This window comes from Oncorhynchus mykiss, chromosome 12, assembly GCF_057628025.1.
Source record: "Oncorhynchus mykiss isolate SJ-2025 chromosome 12, ASM5762802v1, whole genome shotgun sequence".
Taxonomy (NCBI): domain Eukaryota; kingdom Metazoa; phylum Chordata; class Actinopteri; order Salmoniformes; family Salmonidae; genus Oncorhynchus; species Oncorhynchus mykiss.
This window is the reverse complement of record NC_143033.1, coordinates 48,555,383-48,575,847: the sequence shown is the minus strand read 5'-3', so window position 1 is coordinate 48,575,847 and position 20,465 is coordinate 48,555,383. Positions and strand designations below refer to the sequence as shown.

The following is a 20,465-nucleotide window of genomic DNA, read 5'->3' as shown; positions in this document are numbered from 1 at the left end:
TATTTTATTACTCAAATGTAAGTTGACTCACAGTATTACAGTTGACTTACAGTGACATATCAATATCTGTGTCACTCCTCGTTGAAGGACACAATGCAGTATCCCAAGTCAGACAATTGTTAGCGAAATATTACAGAAACATGCATTTAATAATGGTAATCAAGGCTCATGTAGTATCTGTTTGCATAGTTTGGCTTAAGTCCAGATCTTCAGCAATACAGAAAGAATGTATTTCCTGTTGTGGCTTCAACCTCTCATGGAAACAAGAAACATCCAAGCCCCTTTGCTCCCCCTCTCCTGACTCAATTTTAAGCAGAGGCGGCTCCAGAGAGGGCCTTGCCGGTTCTGACACACCCTCACTAGACCTAGCACCACCATGAAACAATTGATAAGAACATACATGTACACCATTGATGGCAAGCATCCCTACGCAACGACCAAGCTACCCCAGTGACAATTATTGACCACTGATTTTAAGACATAACATTCATTTTTGCCACAACCAACTATGAATAGGTTATCCACTTTCCACTTCTGTAAACCTGTGATCTGGATGTTACATTCATTTTGAATTGTTTATATCAATAATGCAGCTTTAGGAATGGGAAAATGTAATTATATTTTCTGTCCATAAGCTTTTTTTTATTAATCTGGTTATCAGCTATATATCAACTTTTTTACACTCAGTACAGGGACCTAAGTTAGTGAGACATTTTCATACCGCAAGAGTAATCTAATGTGGAATTATTTCAATGTTTACAATTATTTAGAAAAACCTTCAGATTTTTCATCATGCATGTATAGGGGGGTTTACACAATCTATGGTATGGATTTTAATATGGATTTAGCTCAATTTACCTAATCTACCCATTTGACCTGCTACATTCACAACTCATAATTTACCACCGCTAAGTCTATGTTAATTTGTTGACTAAACATTACTAACCATGAGACATAACGTCAACAAGATCTTTCGCCACCCATTGCATCACACCCTATTGGAAATTAGAATTTTTAAATAAGCATGTAATAGGCTAACCTCATCCTTGACACTCAGGGCCACAATATAGATTAGACACTGACAAATTGCCTCAATTTATCAATGTTGTGTCACGGCCGTTGAAAGAAGAGGACCAAGGTGCAGCATGGTGAGCGTACATATTCCTTTTATTATTATGCCGCCGACAAAAACAAACAATCCAAAAACCACCCGTGAAGCTAAAGGGTATAGTGCCAACAAACAAAGACAACTACCCACAAAGACAGGTGGGAAAAAGGGCTGCCTAAGTAGGGTTCCCAATCAGAGACAACGATAGACAGCTGTCCCTGATTGAGAACCATACCCGGCCAAAACAAAGAAATACAAAACATAGAAAAATTAACATAGAATGCCCACCCAAATCACACCCTGACCAAACCAAAATAGAGACATAAAAAGCTCTAAGGTCAGGGCGTGATAGAAGTGATGATTGTTGGGTATTGATGATGGACCAGTGCACATTTAACTTGATATTTTATTTAATCTTTATTTAACTAGGCAAGTCAGTTAAGAACAAACGCTTATTTACAATGGCGGCCTACCCCGGCCAAACCGGACGACGCTGGGCCAATTGTGCGCCGCCCTATGGGACTCCCAATCACGACCGGATATGATTCAGCCTGGATTCAAACCAGGGACTGTAGTGTCCCCTCTTGCACTGAGATGCAGTGCCTTATACCATGGCACCACTCGAGAGCCCACACTAATCACAATGGCACTAAATCACATTCCATTTATAGGTGTAACTGATTGAGAGTTGTTCAAATGTCTCTGCTTAATATACTTTTTCTTTTACCATAAATATTGCAAAATATAAAATAGGGCAAGGCTACTTATAGTTGTCATTTACAAATATCCAGTAGACTTTCTTTTCAATAAGTTTCCCTTATACAGGTCTGTGTATTTAGCCTGTATGGTATTATAACAGTAGGCAGTGTAATTACAATGTTATTATATTGTCAGTTCATTATCTCAATTGTATGTATATTTGGGAACCCTTAAGTGTGAGTTGCAAAAACAAGTATATTGTATTTATTGTAAATCGTATTAGGGACAGTGCTATAGCCTATTGCAAAGTGGGATCTAATTTAAGAAATGTTCAGGAAGGATAACAATTTCCCAGTGATTCAGCACCAGGTGCACAGAAATTCCTGTAAGCAAGTTGAACAGCTGGACCAAAGAATAATCAGGATAAATTATTATAGTCAATCCTACTTTCTCCTACACCTTAAATATCCAAAATAGGCAACTATTTATGAATGCCTTCCAAGCCGGCCACAACATTGCTGGCCTTCTTCTATTCACAACTCTCTCAGCAACAGCGTCCACTTCCTTAGCTCTTTGTTTGGTTGAGCCAGCGAAGGGGAAGGCTACAGAGGCGATAAAAGAGGCCGAAAATCCATTGCGCCCCCAAGCGAAACATTGAAAACCTCCTCACCTTCTGTGTTCAGTACGCCACATGTGCGACTTGCTGCGTACTGGTCAACGTTTTTAAGAGTCAATTTATGCTTGATCTGAAAATGTGTTCGGATGCGCCGTATGGATGGTGTGACGCACTCGCGGAGGCCAACTTGAGATCTGTTCCGCATCACGGTGTGCCTCTCAAATTGTGTAACAATGTGTAGGGCTCCGTATAGCTCCGTATTTACATGATTGGTGGACGGTAGGTGAGAGCGGGAGGTCCTGTATAAACACAAACTCACTTCCTTGACAACATCTCTGCGCTGCTGGGCGAAGCGCAAGAACCACGAATGCCATGACTTCTGTAGAGGCTATCACCGTACGGTAAACGCTGCACGACCAATGCAGACTATAGGTTGACCATACAGCGCCTTTAATAGTCGTGGACGGGGATCGAAGCTGCATGATTGAATGCGAGTTGCTGATGCTGCGTTGCACAACAAAACCGCAAACAAGAAGGGAGACCGAGGACTTGGCATATAGTTACGTTGTTGTTTCTGTTTGCTATGAGAAAACAATCTCATTTTGTTCCTGAAAGTCGCATTTTGAAATTAAACCGGCATCTCAGTCGCATGGAATAGCCAAATGCGGCTCGCATCCTATCACACTCTCCCTTTCAGCTCCAGCTCAGCATCCATATTTTTTGTGCATCCCTGTGTTGGTGTATAGGGAGTGGCAACCTTCTGATAAATCAACCGATCAGCGCACCCCTCTCCTCTAGGAAAAACAAATACGTTTATGCGTAAATTTTACATTTAAAGGTAAGCGTTTCTTTCATGCATATTTATCGGGATTTGTTGAGTTGAAGTAGAAATGCACACCACGCTGTAGTTGGTATAACAATAGGTCAATAGGTTGTATGTGATTGGATGCGCATTCTGTTTCCCTATCACAGAAATATCAATTCGCAATATAATTGTGTAAACAATGTATCCAACAAGTTTAGCAAAGACAATGTGTCACTCAATAGCCTAATGGTCCTTGATGCTTAGAACATCAAATTGTAATATTGTAGCCAAGCTTAGCCCTACTGCACTGTTATATATATATATATATATATATATATATATATATATATATATATATATATATATATATATATATATACAAAAGTATGTGGACACCCCTTCAAATGAGTGGATTCGGCTATTTCAGTCACACTCGTTGCTGTTAGGTATATAAAACTCGAGCACACAGCCATGCAATCTCCATATATAAACATTGGTAGTAGAATGGCCTTATTGAAGCGCTCAAATCAAATCAAATTTTATTGGTCACATACACATGGTTAGCAGATGTTAATGCGAGTGTTGCGAAATGCTTGTGCTTCCAGTTCCGACCGTGCAGTAATATCTAACAAGTAATCTAACAATTTCACAACAACTACCTTATACACACAAGTCTAAAGGAATGAATAAGAATATGTACATATAAATATATGGATGAGTGATGGCCTAACGGCATAGGCAAGAAGCAGTAGATGGTATAGAGTACAGTATATACATATGAGATGAGTAATGTAGGGTATGTAAACATTATATAAAGTTGCATTGTTTAAAGTGACTAGTGATACATTTATTACATCCAATTTTTTATTATTAAAGTGTCTATAGATTTGAGTCAGGATGTTGGCAGCAGCTACTCAATGTTAGTGATGGCTGTTTAACAGTCTGATGGCCTTGAGATAGAAGCTGGTTTTCAGTCTCTCGGTCCCAGCTTTGATGCACCTGTACTGACCTCGCCTTTTGGATGATAGTGGGGTGAACAGGCAGTGACTAGGGTGGTTATTGTCCTTGAAGAGGACAACAATGGAGCAGTTGCAGTACCAGGCGGTGATACAGCCCGACAGGATTCTTTCGATTGTGCATCTGTAAAAGTTTGTGAGTGTTTTTGGTGACAAGCCAAATGTCTTCAGCCTCATGAGGTTGAAGAGGCGCTGTTGTGCCTTCTCCACCACGCTGTCTGTGTGGGTGGACCATTTCAGTTTGTCCGTGATGTGTACGCCGAGGAACTTAAAACTTTCCACCTTCTCCACTACTGTCCCGTCAATGTGGATAGGGGGGTGCTCCCTCTGCTGTTTCCTGAAGTCCACAATCATCTCCTTTGTTTTGTTGACTTTGAGTGTGAGGTTATTTTCCTGACACCACACTCCGAGGGCCCTCACCTCCCCCATGTAGGCTGTCTCGTCGTTGTTGGTAATCAAGCCTACCACTGTAGTGTCGTCTGCAAACGTGATGATTGAGTAGGAGGTGTGCATGGCCACGCAGTCATGGGTGAACAGGGAGTACAGGAGAGGGCTGAGAACGCACCCTTGTGGGGCCCCAGTGTTGAGGATCAGCTGGGTGGAGATGTTGTTTTCTACCCTCACCACCTGGGGGCGTCCCGTCAAAGTCCAGGACCCAGTTGCACAGGGCGGGGTTGAGACCCAGGGTCTCGAGCTTAATGACGAGTTTGGAGGGTACTATGGTGTTAAATGCTGAGCTGTAATCGATGAACAGCATTCTTACATAGGTATACCTCTTGTCCAGATGGGTTAGGGCAGTGTGCAGTGTGATTGCGATTGCATCGTCTGTGGACTTACTGGGGGAGGTAAGCAAATTGGAGTGGGTCTAGGGTGTCGGGTAGGGTGGAGGTGATGTGATCCTTAACTAGTTTCTCAAAGCACTTCATGATGACGGAAGTGAGTGCTACGGGGCGATAGTCGTTTATCTCAGTTACCTTAGCTTTCTTGGGAACAGGAACAATGGTGGCTATCTTGAAGCATGTGGGAACAACAGACTGGGATAGGGATTGATTGAATATGTCCGTAAACACACCAGCCAGCTGGTCTGCGCATGCTCTGAGGTAGCGGCTAGGGATGCCGTCTGGGCCGGCAGCCTTGCGAGGGTTAACACGTTTAAATGTTTTACTCACGTTGGCTGCGGTGAAGGAGAGCCCGCAGGGTTTGGTAGCGGGCTGTGTCCGTGGCATGGTATTGACCTCAAAGCGAGCAAAGAAGATTTTTAGTTTGTCTGGGAGCAACACGTCGGTGTCCTTGACAGGGCTGGTTTTCTTTTTGTATTCCGTGATTGACTGTAGACCCTGCCACATACGTCTCATGTCTGAGCCGTTGAATTGCGACTCTACTTTGTCTCTATACTGACGCTTAGCTTGTTTGATTGCCATGCAGAGAGAATAGCTACACTGTTTGTATTCGGTCATGTTTCCGGTCACCTTGCCATGATTAAAAGCAGTGGTTTGCGCTTTCAGTTTTGCGCGAATGCTGCCATCAATCCACGGTTTCTGGTTGGGGAAGGTTTTAATAGTCACCTTGGGTACAACATCACCGATGCAATTGCTCACCGAATCAGGGTATACATCAATGTTGTTGTCTGATGCTATCTGGGAACATATCCCAGTCCACATGATCGAAGCAATCTTGAAGCATGGAGTCAAATTGGTCGGACCAGCATTGAACAGACCTGAGCACGGGCATTTCCTGTTTTAGTTTCTGTCTATATGCTGGGAGCAACAAAATGGAGTCATGGTCAGATTTGCCAAAAGGAGGGCGAGGGAGGGCTTTGTATGCGTTGCGGAAGTTAGAGTAGCAAGGATCCAGAATTTTTCCAGCCCGGGTCGCGCATTCGATATGCTGATGAAATTTAGGGAGCCTTGTTTTCAGATTAGCCTTGTTCAAATCACCAGCTACAATAAATGCAGCCTCGGGATATGTGGTTTCCAGTTTACATAGAGTCCAATGAAGATCTTTCAGGGCCGTCGAGGTGTCTGCTTGGGGGGGATATACACGCCTGTGATTATAATCGAAGAGAATTCTCTTGGTAGATAATGTGATCGGCATTTGTTTGTAAGGAATTCTAGGTCAGGTAAACAAAAGGACTTGAGTAACTGTATGTTGTTATGATCACACCACAACTCGTTAATCATAAGGCATACACCCCTGCCCTTCTTCTTACCAGAGAGATGGTTGTTTCTGTCGGCGCGATGCGTGAAGAAACCGGGTGGCTGTACCGACTCTGATAATGTATCCCGAGTGAGCATTGTTTCCGTGAAACAGAGAATGTTACAATCTCTGATGTCTCTCTGGAAGGCAACCCTTGCTCGAATTTCGTCTACCTTGTTGTCAAGACACTGGACATTGGTGAGTAGTATACTCTGGAGCGGTGAGGGATGTGCCCGTCTACGGAGCCTGAAAAGAAGACCACACGCCCCTTTTGTGGCGCTGTTATTTTGGGTCGTCTACTGGGATCCGATCCATTGTCCTGGATGGTGGTCCAAACAGGATCCGCTTTGGGAAAGTAATTTTCCTGGTTGTAATGTTGGTAAGTTGACGTTGCTCTTCTATCCAATAGTTCTTCCCGGCTGTATATAATAAGACTTAAGATTTCCTGGGGTAACAGTGTAAGAAATAATTCATAAAAAAACAAAATACTGCATAGTTTCCTAAGAACGCAAAGCGAGGTGACCATCTCTAGTCGCATTCAACGTGGCACCGTCATAGGATGCCACCTTTCCGACAAGTCAGTTCATCAAATTTCTGCTAGATCTTCCCCGGTCAACTGTGCTGTTATTGTGAAGTGGAAACGGTCAGCACAAAGTGGTAGGCCACACCAGCTCACAGAATGGAATGACAAGCGCTGAAGCATGTTGCGGGTAAAAATAGTCTATCCCCAGTTACAACACTCACTACCGAGTTCCAAACTGCCTCTGGAAGCAACGTCAGCACAAGAACTGTCCTTCGGGAGCTTCATGAAATTAGTTTATATGGCTGAGCAGCCGCACACAAGTCTAAGATCACCATGTGCAATGCCAAACTTTGGCTGCAGGCGGTGTAAAGCTCACCACCATTAGACTCTGGAGCAGTGGAAACGTGTTCTCAGGATCACACTTCACCATATGGTAATCACACTTCGCCATATGGCAGCCCGACGGACAAATCTGGTTTTGGCGGATGCCAGGAGCACGCTACCTGCCCGAATGCATAGTGCCAACTGTAAAGTTTGGTAGAGGAGGGAATAAAGGTCTGAGGCTGTTTTTCATGGTTCGGGCTAGGCCCCTTAGTTTCGGTAATGGGAAATCTTAATGCTACAGCATACAATGACATTCTAGATGATTCTGTGCTTCGAACTTTGTGGTAAAAGTTTGGGGAAGGCCCGTTCCTGTTTCAGCATGACAATGCCCCCATGCACAAAGCGAAGTCTATACAGAAATAGTTTGTCGAGATCATTGTGGAAGAATTTGACTGGCCTGCACAGAGCCCTGACCTCAACCCTATCAAACACCATTGTGATGAATTGGGACTGCGAGCCAGGCCTAATCGCCCAACGTCAGTGCCCGACCTCACTAATGCTCTTGTGACTTAATGGAAGCAAATCCCCGCAGCAATGTTCCAACATCTAGTGGATAGCTTTCTCAGAAGAGTGGAATCTGTTATAGCAGCAAAGGGGGACTAACTCCATATTAATGCCCATGATTTTGGAATGAGATGCTTGACGAGCATACTTTTGGTCATGTAGTGTACATAGGCTACAAAGTTGCTACTTTGTATTGTCAAGAATATAGCCCCCTAGCAGAGCTGTCATAAAACTGCCCCGAGGAAATATTCTGAAAGCATATACAGGACTATTGCATAACATAACCTACGAAATGATGTTGATACATGAGTCGACTGAATGGTGCTGATGATACTGTAAAAGCATCTTTGCATTTTGTCAGTCGTCTTATCTCGAAACCTGCATAAGTGCGACGTGGTGCTAGAACAGTGATGTAAGGCTGTCATGAGTTGCATATTATGGTTGGAGAGATGCTGTCTTGTAGGCCACTCATGCAATTGGGAATACAGCTGATCAGATCTCAGAGTGTGTGGGCAGGGCCTAGTGCAATGAAGTCCTCTCATAGACATGTGATGCTATGGCACTGGCATAAGGCCACCCTAACCCTAACAGAAGTCTAATAACTACTATTATAACCACAATTCTATAAATAGCCCTAGTATATTCATTTGGAATGAATGCACAACCAAAAACAAGACCAAATGTCTCTTTTTCTGTCAGTGAATATTCTTGAAATACACATTTTAGCATTGAGGCAAAACAGGAAGCTCTTTTTGTGAAAGTGAACACATCTAAGTCCCTGTGCATTAATTCACCAACAACACACTTGAAACTATACAGGCCCATTGGCCCATTGGCCAGAGTTCAGGAGAATCAACAACGATGATTAATAACCCAAATCAGAAATAGAGCCTATTGTTTTCTTATCTATAGTTAATTTTTTATCAAATTGAAAAGGAACCACTCAATTATTTAAATGTGTAGGCCTTTACAGTAGTACAGTATAGGCTATACTTGCTACACCTTGACATGGCTTAAGTTTTAAAATGGCTGGAGTTATTTTACCCAGCTAGCACAGAATGTTCCTGTAATGTTTCTATGAACCAAATTGTCCTTTACAGATGGATAATGCTAGCGTCGTCACTAATACACTTTGATGCTTCCACTCATCTCCACAGCTAAAATGGAGAGAGATTGCCACCATTCCGATTTCTAGTGCCTCAAACCGAAAGCCTTGATAGGGACTTTCTCATCCCTGCACATCTCCCCTGTACATGATGAACATGCTGAAGTCCAGTGGACTGAAGATCCCTGGCAGGGGCCCAAAGCACTCCCCTGGCCCCGTGGGACGAACCTCTGCTGGGGGATCTGCTTCCGGCACTGTGGGCCATAAAGACAGTAAGTCACTTCTTCACACTTCGAGACTCTCAGGAAGAGAGCAGATTTCCTATTGCTTAGTTATTTATTTTACTAGGCAAGTCAGTTAAGAACAAATTCTTATTTTCAATGTCATCCTAGGAACAGTGGGTTAACTGCCTGTTCAGGGGCAGAACAACAGATTTGTACCTTGTCAGCTCAGGGATTTGAACTTGCAACCTTTCAGTAACTAGTCCAACGCTCTAACCACTAGGCTACCCTGCCGCCCCAGTTAGCCTATCAATCATTGTGGCATTTCATCATTGGAAGTGACCAGCGATTCCTTGATTGTTGTAATTGATTGTTTGTTGTCAGGGCCCTGAGTTTTTCCTGGTCAGCTCATGTTGTCAGAAAAAAATCAGGGCACTAGGTACAGTATTATGCTTTAGGTCAGAGTTTAACATGTTTTTTTGGTTACTGTAGTCCCAATCACATTTTCCTTTGTCCGAAGTACCCCTTCATGTGCAACTGATCATTAGGCCTGTGTTCTTATGAGTCTTCTCAAGTACCCCTTGTGGATATGCCAGGTACCCTTAGGGGTATTGGCACCCCAGGTTGAGAATAACTGTTGTAGGTGACTTTGTTGTGATTCACGGAGATGACATCTTAGTACTAAACCATATTTGTCTACCACCATGACAAATCCGAAACCTCTCCATCTACCCAGGTGTTGACAGTGTGCAAAGCCAACAGAAATAGGACACTTACGTTATTCCCGGTTTTAGAGTTTTAGATTACATAACAAGCCCAGACCCTAGGCAGGATGATGTTTATTGTCGTGAGTCTTGTCCTGGGCAGAACTGAGCAATTTCCCCTTAAATAGGCCAGCTGTAAAGTCAAAATTGGCTATGTTGTAAAAATTAGCCGTTAAAAAAAAAGAAGCTTTTTAGTCTTATTTTAAGGTTAGGGTTAGCAGTGTGGTTAAGGTTAGGGTTAGGTTTACAGTTAGATTTTATGGACTTTGTGGCTGTGCGAGCTACTGACCACTCTGTAGAACTGCCTCCAGAACAAGGGTCATGACGAAAAACGCTAACCTGTGACCCTAATACCACAGATGCGTGTGTAACACTGGCGCAGCTTTCTGCAAAATTACAGCTAGACTCTGCCTCCGAGCTGCACTCGGCTGATATTAGCCTACAGGAGGCCAAACACTGTCTGGGGGAGTCTGGGCTGCTTCTGCTGTCTTGCTATTTGCATTAGCCTGTATGGGAGAGTTCAATCAGAGGCAGCCGTGGCATGGTTTAAGTTGACGGTGGAATGTTGTGAGCAAAGGAAAGGAAAGAGAAAAACACAGGAAGTACAGTCGTGGGTAAATGAGAATCATGCATAGCAGTAATGCCTTTGACAGTGCATATGTTTTTTATTTATTTTTTGTTCCTCCTTCAAAAGGACTATTTTGCAGTGCAGTGTAAGTAGTGTATGTTGTAAGTATAACTACCAATAGATGATGCATAATTACCTATCAATAAATAGTTATTTTAAGTGATGTAGGACTAACATAGTTTCAAATTACTAATAGTGTTATTTGAATTCCTTCTCAATTATCCAAATTCACAAAGTCGTGTGAATTATCTTCGTTATTGAATGTTGATAAAATGCCTCTCTCCATGCACAGTTTTGTAACACAATATGAATATATCTTGTAAGCAATATTAACAATGCTTTATTTATGTAAAAAGGAAGTATATTTAATCGGTAGAGGTAGGACTTAGTATATCGGCCTACTTCAAGGCCCTCTCAGTTACCAGAACAAACAAAACAATGCCACTGAATTATCTTATTTATTGAATGTCCCCATTTCTCAAGCCCCCTTACGGAGGAGGCCCCCTTACGCATGCATCCATAAGCCAACATTATAACATCTACAACCATGGCTCCACAGCAAAAAAAATCCAAACTTAGTCTCTATAATATTTTTCTAGATCAGGGTCATTTCAGGAACAGCTGGTAGTCATAGTAATTTGCCTAATCCTACTAACTGACTGTCATCCTTTCCCACATCAGTGTTCATCAACTGCCTGCCTGCAGTGCACACAGAGAATCAGGTTAGGGCTATTGTGTGAATAGCTGTTTGGTCATCAAATTTCCATTTGTGTACTAATAGCCCTGCTCTAATTTAATTTTTAGTTCAAGATCATTGCCATTTTTTCTGTTGTTGATTGGTGATATAATACATTACATACTCTCCCCTTTGAGGTCCAATTGATTTGATAATAAGTAGGCAGGCCTAGATAATGTCCTCTTGTTGTCCTGTCCCTATGTTCATCCTCCTTGGATTTCAATACCAAAAGGCTACTTTTTTCATTTAGAAATATATTGTGATTATATATAATGGTGCACCAACATACAGTTGAAGTCGGAAGTTCACATACACCTTAGCCAAATACATTTAAATTCAGTTTTTCACAATTCCTGACATTTAATCCTAGTAAAAATTCCCTGTCTTAAGTCAGTTAGGATCACTACTTTATTTTAAGAATGTGAAATGTCAGAATAATAGTAGAGTTAATTATTTATTTCAGCTTCCCACAATATGTTGGGTGAATTTTGGCCCATTCCTCATGACAGAGCTGGTGTAACTGAGTCAGGTTTGTAGGCCTCCTTGCTCACACATGCTTTTTCAGTTCTGCCCACACATTTTATATAGGATTGAGGTCAGGGCTTTGTGATGGCCACTCCAATACCTTGACTTTGCTGTCCTTAAGCCATTTTGCCACAACTTTGGAAGTATGCTTGCAGTCATTGTCCATTTGGAAGACCCATTTGCGACCAAGCTTTAACTTCTTGACTGATGTCTTGAGATGTTGCTTCAATATATCCACGTAATTTTCCTACCTCATGATGCCATCTATTTTGTGAAGTGCACCGGTCCCTCCTGCAGCAAAGCATCCCCCCCCCACAATATGACACTGCTACCCCCGTGCTTCATGGTTGGGATGGTGTTCTTTGGCTTGCAAGCCTCCCCCTTTTTCCTCCAAACATAACGATGGTGATTATGGCCAAACAGTTCTATTTTTGTTTCATCAGACCAGAGGACATTTCACCAAAAAGTACGGACTTTGTCCCCATGTGCAGTTGCAAACCATAGTCTGGCTTTTTTATGGAGGTTTTGGAGCGGTGGCTTCTTCCTTGCTGAGCGGCCTTTCAGGTTATGATGATATAGGACTAATTTTACTGTGGATAAAGATACTTTGTACCTGTTTCCTCCAGCATCTTCACAAGGTCCTTTTCTCTTCTGGAATTGATTTGCACTTTTCGCACCAAAGTACGTTAATCTCTAGGAGACAGAACAAATCTCCTTCCAGAGCAGTATGACAGCTGCGTGGTCCCATGGTGTTTATAATTGCGTACTATTGTTTGTACAGATGAACGTAATACCTTCAGGCATTTAGAAATTGCTCCCAAGGATAGACCAGACTTGTGGAGGTCTACAACCTTTTTCTGAGATCTTGGCTGATTTCTTTTGATTTTCCCACTGTTGTCAAGCAAAGAGGCACTGAGTTTGAAGGTAGGCCTTGAAATACATCCACAAGTACACCTCCAATTGACTCAAATGATGTCAATTAGCCGATCAGAAGCTTCTAAAGCCATGACATCATTTTCCGGAATTTTCCAAGCTGTTTATTAAAGGCACAGTCAACTTAGTGTATGTAAACTTCTGACCCACTGGAATTGTGATACAGTGAATTATAAGTGAAATAATCTGTCTGTAAACAATTTTTTGAAAAATGTCTTGTTTCATGCACAAAGTAGATGTCTTAAACGACTTGCCAAAACTATAGTTTGTTAACAAGAAATTTGTGGAGTGTTTGAAAAACAAGTTTTAATGACTCCAACCTCAGTGTACTGTATGTAAACTTCCGACTTCAACTGTATTAGGGACAACACATCTGGGTTGTGGTAAATTCAATTTAAATTCAGTCAATTCAGGAAGTAGACTGAAATTCAAATTCAAAAATGTTCTCAAAAGCTAGGTTTCCATCCAATTGGTGACAGCTTTTTTTAATTAATATTCTAAAATCTGCATAAAAACTATATGTGCATTTTCCCACCAGACATGTGTTTCCATCAAATTAACTTGTTGCAGATAAAAGGCTGTGTGTGATAACATAGTGAACATAAAAATAACTGTGGCGTTTTAAATTCCCACCTACATATAAAAAATACAAGTTAAATGGGTTTCCATCGCATGTTCAACTCTACTGGAGTTGGTTTTGTCAGCAACAAAAAAAGCATTACGTAGCGAAATTTGTGCCCACTCTGGTCTTGGCAAGTGCGGTCTAGCCAACAACTCGCAGATACAGTGCGGGTAGGCTACCTACATGATGAGATTATGGATAAGAGCGAGATTCTTTTTATTTGTCAAACGGCAGCCAAGCATCTATCATCATGTCACCAGAATAAGACCCTCAATATTTATTGGAAAACAGCATCAAGTTCATAACCTTGCACTTTCACCACCCTTTCAAGTTCATCATTACTTATTTTACTGCATGCTTTCCCGAGTCGTAGTGGGAGGACCACACAACATATCATTGTGCCACTCCAAGTTTACTTCAATATGATGGTTATACTATAAATATTTGCACATAAAGGCGTTTCCACCTCCATTTCTTGCATAATATATTTAACAGAAACAAAAAGATCCCTAATTGTCTAGTGTATTTTGTTTTGGTCGACATTTGGAAAGTTTACAGACAAATTTGCTCTTTCCAACATGCCTGTCGTGACATTTTACATCCAACGTGTACTTTACAGGATGGAATCTTGGTTATAGAGATGCATTTAGGAGAATTTCCTTGAAAATGAAATTGACTGAATTGAAATGAATTGAATGACCCAACCCTGCTAAAAATATTTTGTCAATCTCATAAAAGTTTACATGGTATTACCTCATAACTGCTCCCAATGGTTCTTATCTTTGGAGGTCATGTCCTTGTAACTGTCGAAACAAAGAATCATAACAGAGAGAAAAGTGTTTAGGTATCGCCCCTAAAAGCATAGTCCTAGTCTCTCCTTCTCTCACTGTCCTCAAAATCAGCCCCACAATCGTGAATGCTACACATTAGCTATAGTATTTTTATGAGGAATAAACATCAGTTTATTATTAGGGAAGCCAAAGAAATGTTCAACTTCACTTATTGGACTTAAGTCTCTCTGAAAGCTTTCAGTTCTCAGTCAGAGAGAGAGAAAGAGAGAGATGAAGAGAAAGAGGCAGAGAGAGAGAGGGGCAGAGAGAGATAGAGAGGGAAAGAGCAAGGGAAGAGAGAGTGAGTGTGAGGGAGGGAGGGAGAGGGAGGGGGTGTTGTGGTGGGGTGATTGTGTAGGGCTTGTTTGAATAGTTGGATTCAGATGGTGGTGGGAGGTGGCTAGGCACAATAGTGAAAGTGAGGCCTGTGTTCTTGCTCTTCCTCCTGCCCGCCTCATTTTCCCCTCGATCTTCCGTTGCCCCGGCAACCCAGCCACTTGGACTAGCACTGCGCCTGTCTTTTTTTTGGTGCATGCTTGTTTGTCTGGTGGGACTTGTAGAGGGAGAAGGGGGTGGGTAGGGTTCTTCTCTGTGTTGACCCAGTGATGTGGCACAGGGCCATGGTGTTGACAAAGCTCACACATGTGATACACACAACATGCACAAGCAGGAGCATGCTCACACACCCATACCCCCTGCTACTGCACATGATATTACATACAGCACCTGCTACTGCACACACTATATTACTTCACACATACACACATACACACCAACACAAACATACTGCATAGTACACACACATTACCTACGCAAGCACAACACACATGACCTCACAGGACATTGTCCTCATTGTCATGTGGCCGATGTGCAAAGCTTTGTTTGGTACATTTTTTTTATCTGTTTTGGAGGTATAATAACTTGAAATATGAAGGGTACAAGTGACTTTCATCATGTCATTATAAATCACTTTATTTGGGGTTAAAATGACATTTTAATGTACACTAGCAACTGGCAATCGTAAGCTATGCCCTTTTCTATAAGAGTCCCAAATATAGTGGAAGTTCAGATTTAATAGGCCTTTTCAAACACACATTAGTTATGGCCAGAAAGAGTAGCTGTTGGAAGCAGGGGCAGTGTCCCAAATGGCTCCAAATGACCAAAATAGTGCACTACTTTTGACCAGACCTTATGGGTCCTTGTCAGAAGTAGCACTGCACTACATAGGGAATAGGTTGCCATTTGGGACGTAGACAGAGTTTCTGTCATGTAATGTCATGTTGTGTCTTGTCTCTGTCCTTTCCCTTCACCCTGTCTCCCTCTGCTGGTCGTTGTTAGGTTACCTTTTCTCCCCCGCTTTCCCCCAGCTGTTCCTTGTCTCCTCTAACTACCCATTCACCCCGTTTCCCACCTGTTCCCTTTTTCCCTCTGATTAGGTCCCTATATCTCTCTCTGTTTCTGTTCCTGTCCTTGTCGGATTCTTGTTTGTTGTGTTTCATGCCTGAGCCAGACTATCGTCATGTTTGCTGTAACCTTGTCCTGTCCTGTCGGAATCTGCCGGTCTATCTGAGCCTACCTATGTTTGGTTATTAAAGAAGCTCTGTTTAAGTTAGTTCGCTTTTGGGTCCTCATTCACTCACCATAACAGAAGAATCCGACCAAGAATGGACCCAGCGACTTCGGATCCTCTCCACTCAGCCGTCGGGATCCAGGGAGCGATGCTAGGCAGACACGAGCAGGAAGTGTCTGCTGCTCGACAGGCCGTTGAGACCCTGGCCACCCAAGTCTCCAACCTCACAGAACAGGTTCACCATCTCCGCCTCGATCCACCGGCCACTTCCAGGGCTTTCGAATCTCCGGAGCCCAGAATCAATAACCCGCCGTGTTACTCTGGGGAGCCCACTGAATGCCGCTCGTTCCTCACCCAGTGTGATATTGTGTTTTCTCTCCAGCCCAACACTTACTCCAGGAGCACTGCTCGTGTCGCCTACGTCATATCTCTCCTTATTGGACGGGCTCGTGAGTGGGGCACGGCAATCTGGGAGGCAAGGGCTGAGTGTACTAACCAGTATCAAGACTTTAAGGAGGAGATGATACGGGTTTTTGATCGATCTGTTTTTGGGGAGGAGGCTTCCAGGGCCCTGTCTTCCCTATGTCAAGGCAATCGATCCATAACAGACTACTCTATTGAGTTTCGCACTCTTGCTGTCTCCAGTGGCTGGAACGAGCCGGCCTTGCTCGCTCGCCTTCTGGAGGGTTTCCGCGCAGAGGTAAAGGATGAGATTCTCTCCCGGGAGGTTCCTTCCAGCGTGGATTCCTTGATTGAACTCGCTATTCGCATTGAGCGACGGGTTGATCTTCGTCACCGAGCTCGTGGAAAGGAGCTCGCGCTCTCCGTCGCCTCCCTCTCCGCATCACTACCATCTTCCTCTGCCGGCTCGGGTGCTGAGCCCATGCAGCTGGGAGGTATCCGCATCTCGACTAAGGAGAGGGAACGGAGAATCACCAACCGCCTCTGTCTCTATTGCGGTTCCGCTGGTCATTTTGTCACTTCATGTCCAGTAAAAGGCCAGAGCTCGTCAGTAAGCGGAGGGCTACTGGTGAGCGCTACTACTCCTGTCTCTCCTTCAAGATCCTGCACTACCTTGTCGGTCCATCTACGCTGGACCGGTTCGTCAGCTTCCTGCAGTGCCTTAATAGACTCTGGGGCGGAGGGCTGTTTTATGGACGAGACCTGGGCTCGGGAACATGACATTCCTCTCAGACAGTTAAAGGAGCCCACGGCCTTGTTCGCCCTGGATGGTAGTCCTCTCCCCAGGATTCAGCGTGAGACGCTACCTTTAACCCTCACTGTTTCTGGTAATCATAGTGAAACCATTTCTTTTTTAATTTTTCGTTCACCTTTTACACCTGTTGTTTTGGGCCATCCCTGGCTAGTTTGTCATAATCCTTCCATTAATTGGTCTAGTAATTCTATCCTCTCCTGGAACGTCTCTTGTCATGTGAAATGTTTAATGTCTGCTATCCCTCCTGTTTCCTCTGTCTCTTCTTCACAGGAGGAGCCTGGTGATTTGACAGGGGTGCCGGAGGAATATCACGATCTGCGCACGGTGTTCAGTCGGTCCAGGGCCACCTCTCTTCCTCCACACCGGTCGTATGATTGTAGTATTGATCTCCTTCCGGGAACCACCCCCCCCCCGGGGTAGACTATACTCTCTGTCGGCTCCCGAACGTAAGGCTCTCGAAGATTATTTGTCTGTAGCTCTTGACGCCGGTACCATAGTCCCCTCCTCCTCTCCCGCCGGAGCGGGGGTTTTTTTTGTCAAGAAGAAGGACGGGTCTCTGCGCCCCTGCATAGATTATCGAGGGCTGAATGACATAACAGTGAAGAATCGTTATCCGCTTCCTCTTATGTCTTCAGCCTTCGAGATCCTGCAGGGAGCCAGGTTTTTCACTAAGTTGGACCTTCGTAACGCTTACCATCTCGTGCGCATCAGGGAGGGGGACGAGTGGAAGACGGCGTTTAACACTCCGTTAGGGCACTTTGAATACCGGGTTCTTCCTTTCGGCCTCGCTAACGCTCCAGCTGTCTTTCAGGCATTAGTCAATGATGTCCTGAGAGACATGCTGAACATCTTTGTTTTCGTTTACCTTGACGATATCCTGATTTTTTTCACCGTCACTCCAGATTCATGTTCAGCACGTTCGACGTGTCCTCCAGCGCCTTTTAGAGAATTGTCTTTTTGTGAAGGCTGAGAAGTGCACTTTTCATGCCTCCTCCGTCACATTTCTCGGTTCTGTTATTTCCGCTGAAGGCATTAAGATGGATCCCGCTAAGGTCCAAGCTGTCATTGATTGGCCCGTCCCTAAGTCACGCGTCGAGCTGCAGCGCTTTCTCGGCTTCGCGAACTTCTATCGTCGTTTCATCCGTAATTTCGGTCAGGTGGCAGCTCCTCTCACAGCCCTTACTTCTGTCAAGACGTGCTTTAAGTGGTCCGTTTCCGCCCAGGGAGCTTTTGATCTCCTCAAGAATCGTTTTACATCCGCTCCTATCCTTGTTACACCTGACGTCTCTAGACAGTTCGTTGTCGAGGTTGACGCGTCAGAGGTGGGCGTGGGAGCCATCCTTTCTCAGCGCTCCCTCTCTGACGACAAGGTCCACCCATGCGCATATTTTTCTCATCGCCTGTCGCCGTCGGAACGTAACTATGATGTGGGTAACCGCGAACTGCTCGCCATCCGGTTAGCCCTAGGCGAATGGCGACAGTGGTTGGAGGGGGCGACCGTTCCTTTTGTCGTTTGGACTGACCATAGGAACCTTGAGTACATCCGTTCTGCCAAACGACTTAATGCGCGTCAGGCGCGTTGGGCGCTGTTTTTCGCTCGTTTCGAGTTCGTGATTTCTTATCGTCCGGGCTCTAAGAACACCAAGCCTGATGCTTTGTCTCGTCTCTTCAGTTCTTCAGTAGCCTCCACTGACCCCGAGGGGATTCTCCCTGAGGGGCGTGTTGTCGGGTTGACTGTCTGGGGAATTGAGAGGCAGGTAAAACAAGCGCTCACTCACACTCCGTCGCCGCGCGCTTGTCCTAGGAACCTTCTTTTCGTTCCCGTTCCTACTCGTCTGGCCGTTCTTCAGTGGGCTCACTCTGCCAAGTTAGCCGGCCACCCTGGCGTTCGGGGTACGCTTGCTTCCATTCGCCAGCGTTTTTGGTGGCCCACCCGGGAGCATGACACGCGTCGTTTCGTGGCTGCTTGTTCGGTCTGCGCGCAGACTAAGTCCGGTAACTCTCCTCCTGCCGGCCGTCTCAGGCCGCTTCCTATTCCCTCTCGACCGTGGTCTCACATCGCCTTAGATTTTGTCACCGGACTGCCTTCGTCAGCGGGGAAGACTGTTATTCTTACGGTTGTCGATAGGTTCTCTAAGGCGGCTCATTTCATTCCCCTTGCTAAGCTTCCTTCTGCTAAAGAGACGGCACAAATCATCATCGAGAATGTTTTCAGAATTCATGGCCTTCCGTCAGACGTCGTTTCGGACAGAGGTCCGCAATTCACGTCTCAATTTTGGAGGGAGTTTTGCCATTTGATTGGGGCTTCCGTCAGTCTCTCTTCCGGCTTTCACCCCCAGTCTAACGGTCAAGCAGAACGGGCCAATCAGACTATTGGTCGCATCTTACGCAGTCTTTCTTTTCGTAACCCTGCGTCTTGGTCAGAACAGCTCCCCTGGGCAGAATACGCCCACAACTCGCTTCCTTCGTCTGCGACCGGGCTATCTCCTTTTCAGAGTAGCCTCGGGTACCAGCCTCCGCTGTTCTCATCTCAGTTCGCCGAGTCCAGCGTCCCCTCCGCTCAGGCTTTTGTCCAACGTTGCGAGCGCACCTGGAAGAGGGTCAGGTCTGCACTTTGCCGTTATAGGACGCAGACTGTGAGGGCTGCTAATAAGCGTAGAACTAAGAGTCCTAGATATTGTCGCGGTCAGAGAGTTTGGCTCTCCACTCAGAACCTTCCCCTTAAGACGGCTTCTCGCAAGTTGACCCCGCGGTTCATTGGTCCGTTCCGTATTTCTCGGGTCATTAATCCTGTCGCAGTTCGACTTCTTCTTCCGCGATACCTTCGTCGCGTCCACCCGGTCTTCCATGTCTCCTGCATCAAGCCCGTCCTTCGCGCCCCCGCTCGTCTTCCCCCCCCCCCCCCCATCCTTGTCGAGGGCGCACCCATCTACAGGGTCCGTAGAATTTTGGACATGCGTCCTCGGGGCCGTGGTCACCAGTACCTCGTAGATTGGGAGGGGTACGGTCCTGAGGAGAGGAGTTGGGTTCCCTCTCGGGACGTGCTGGACCGTGCGCTGATCGAGGATTTCCTCCGTTGCCGCCAGGTTTCCTCCTCGAGTGCGCCAGGAGGCGCTCGGTGAGTGGGGGGGTACTGTCATGTAATGTCATGTTGTGTCTTGTCTCTGTCCTTTCCCTTCACCCTGTCTCCCTCTGCTGGTCGTTGTTAGGTTACCTTTTCTCCCCCGCTTTCCCCCAGCTGTTCCTTGTCTCCTCTAACTACCCATTCACCCCGTTTCCCACCTGTTCCCTTTTTCCCTCTGATTAGGTCCCTATATCTCTCTCTGTTTCTGTTCCTGTCCTTGTCGGATTCTTGTTTGTTGTGTTTCATGCCTGAGCCAGACTATCGTCATGTTTGCTGTAACCTTGTCCTGTCCTGTCGGAATCTGCCGGTCTATCTGAGCCTACCTATGTTTGGTTATTAA

General features: G+C 44.8%; 1 protein-coding gene across 7 annotated transcripts in view; it reads left to right on the top strand.

Annotated features, from left to right (window-relative positions):
* Nucleotides 1–2,334: 2,334 nt before the first annotated feature.
* Nucleotides 2,335–20,465, top strand: part of LOC110537702 (CAP-Gly domain-containing linker protein 2) — a 79,252-nt gene continuing 61,121 nt past the window's right edge. For 4 of the 7 annotated variants that reach the window (XM_021623953.3, XM_021623952.3, XM_090192620.1 and 1 more), the window contains exons 1-2: nucleotides 2,387–3,261; nucleotides 9,009–9,228. In XM_021623953.3, the coding sequence (XP_021479628.2) occupies nucleotides 9,105–9,228 (124 nt within the window). In that variant the 5' untranslated portion in view covers nucleotides 2,387–3,261; nucleotides 9,009–9,104. Of the gene's footprint in view, nucleotides 3,262–9,008; nucleotides 9,229–20,465 lie in introns of all 7 variants that reach the window. The other 3 variants (XM_021623954.3, XM_090192621.1, XM_090192626.1) reach the window with 3 other exon arrangements.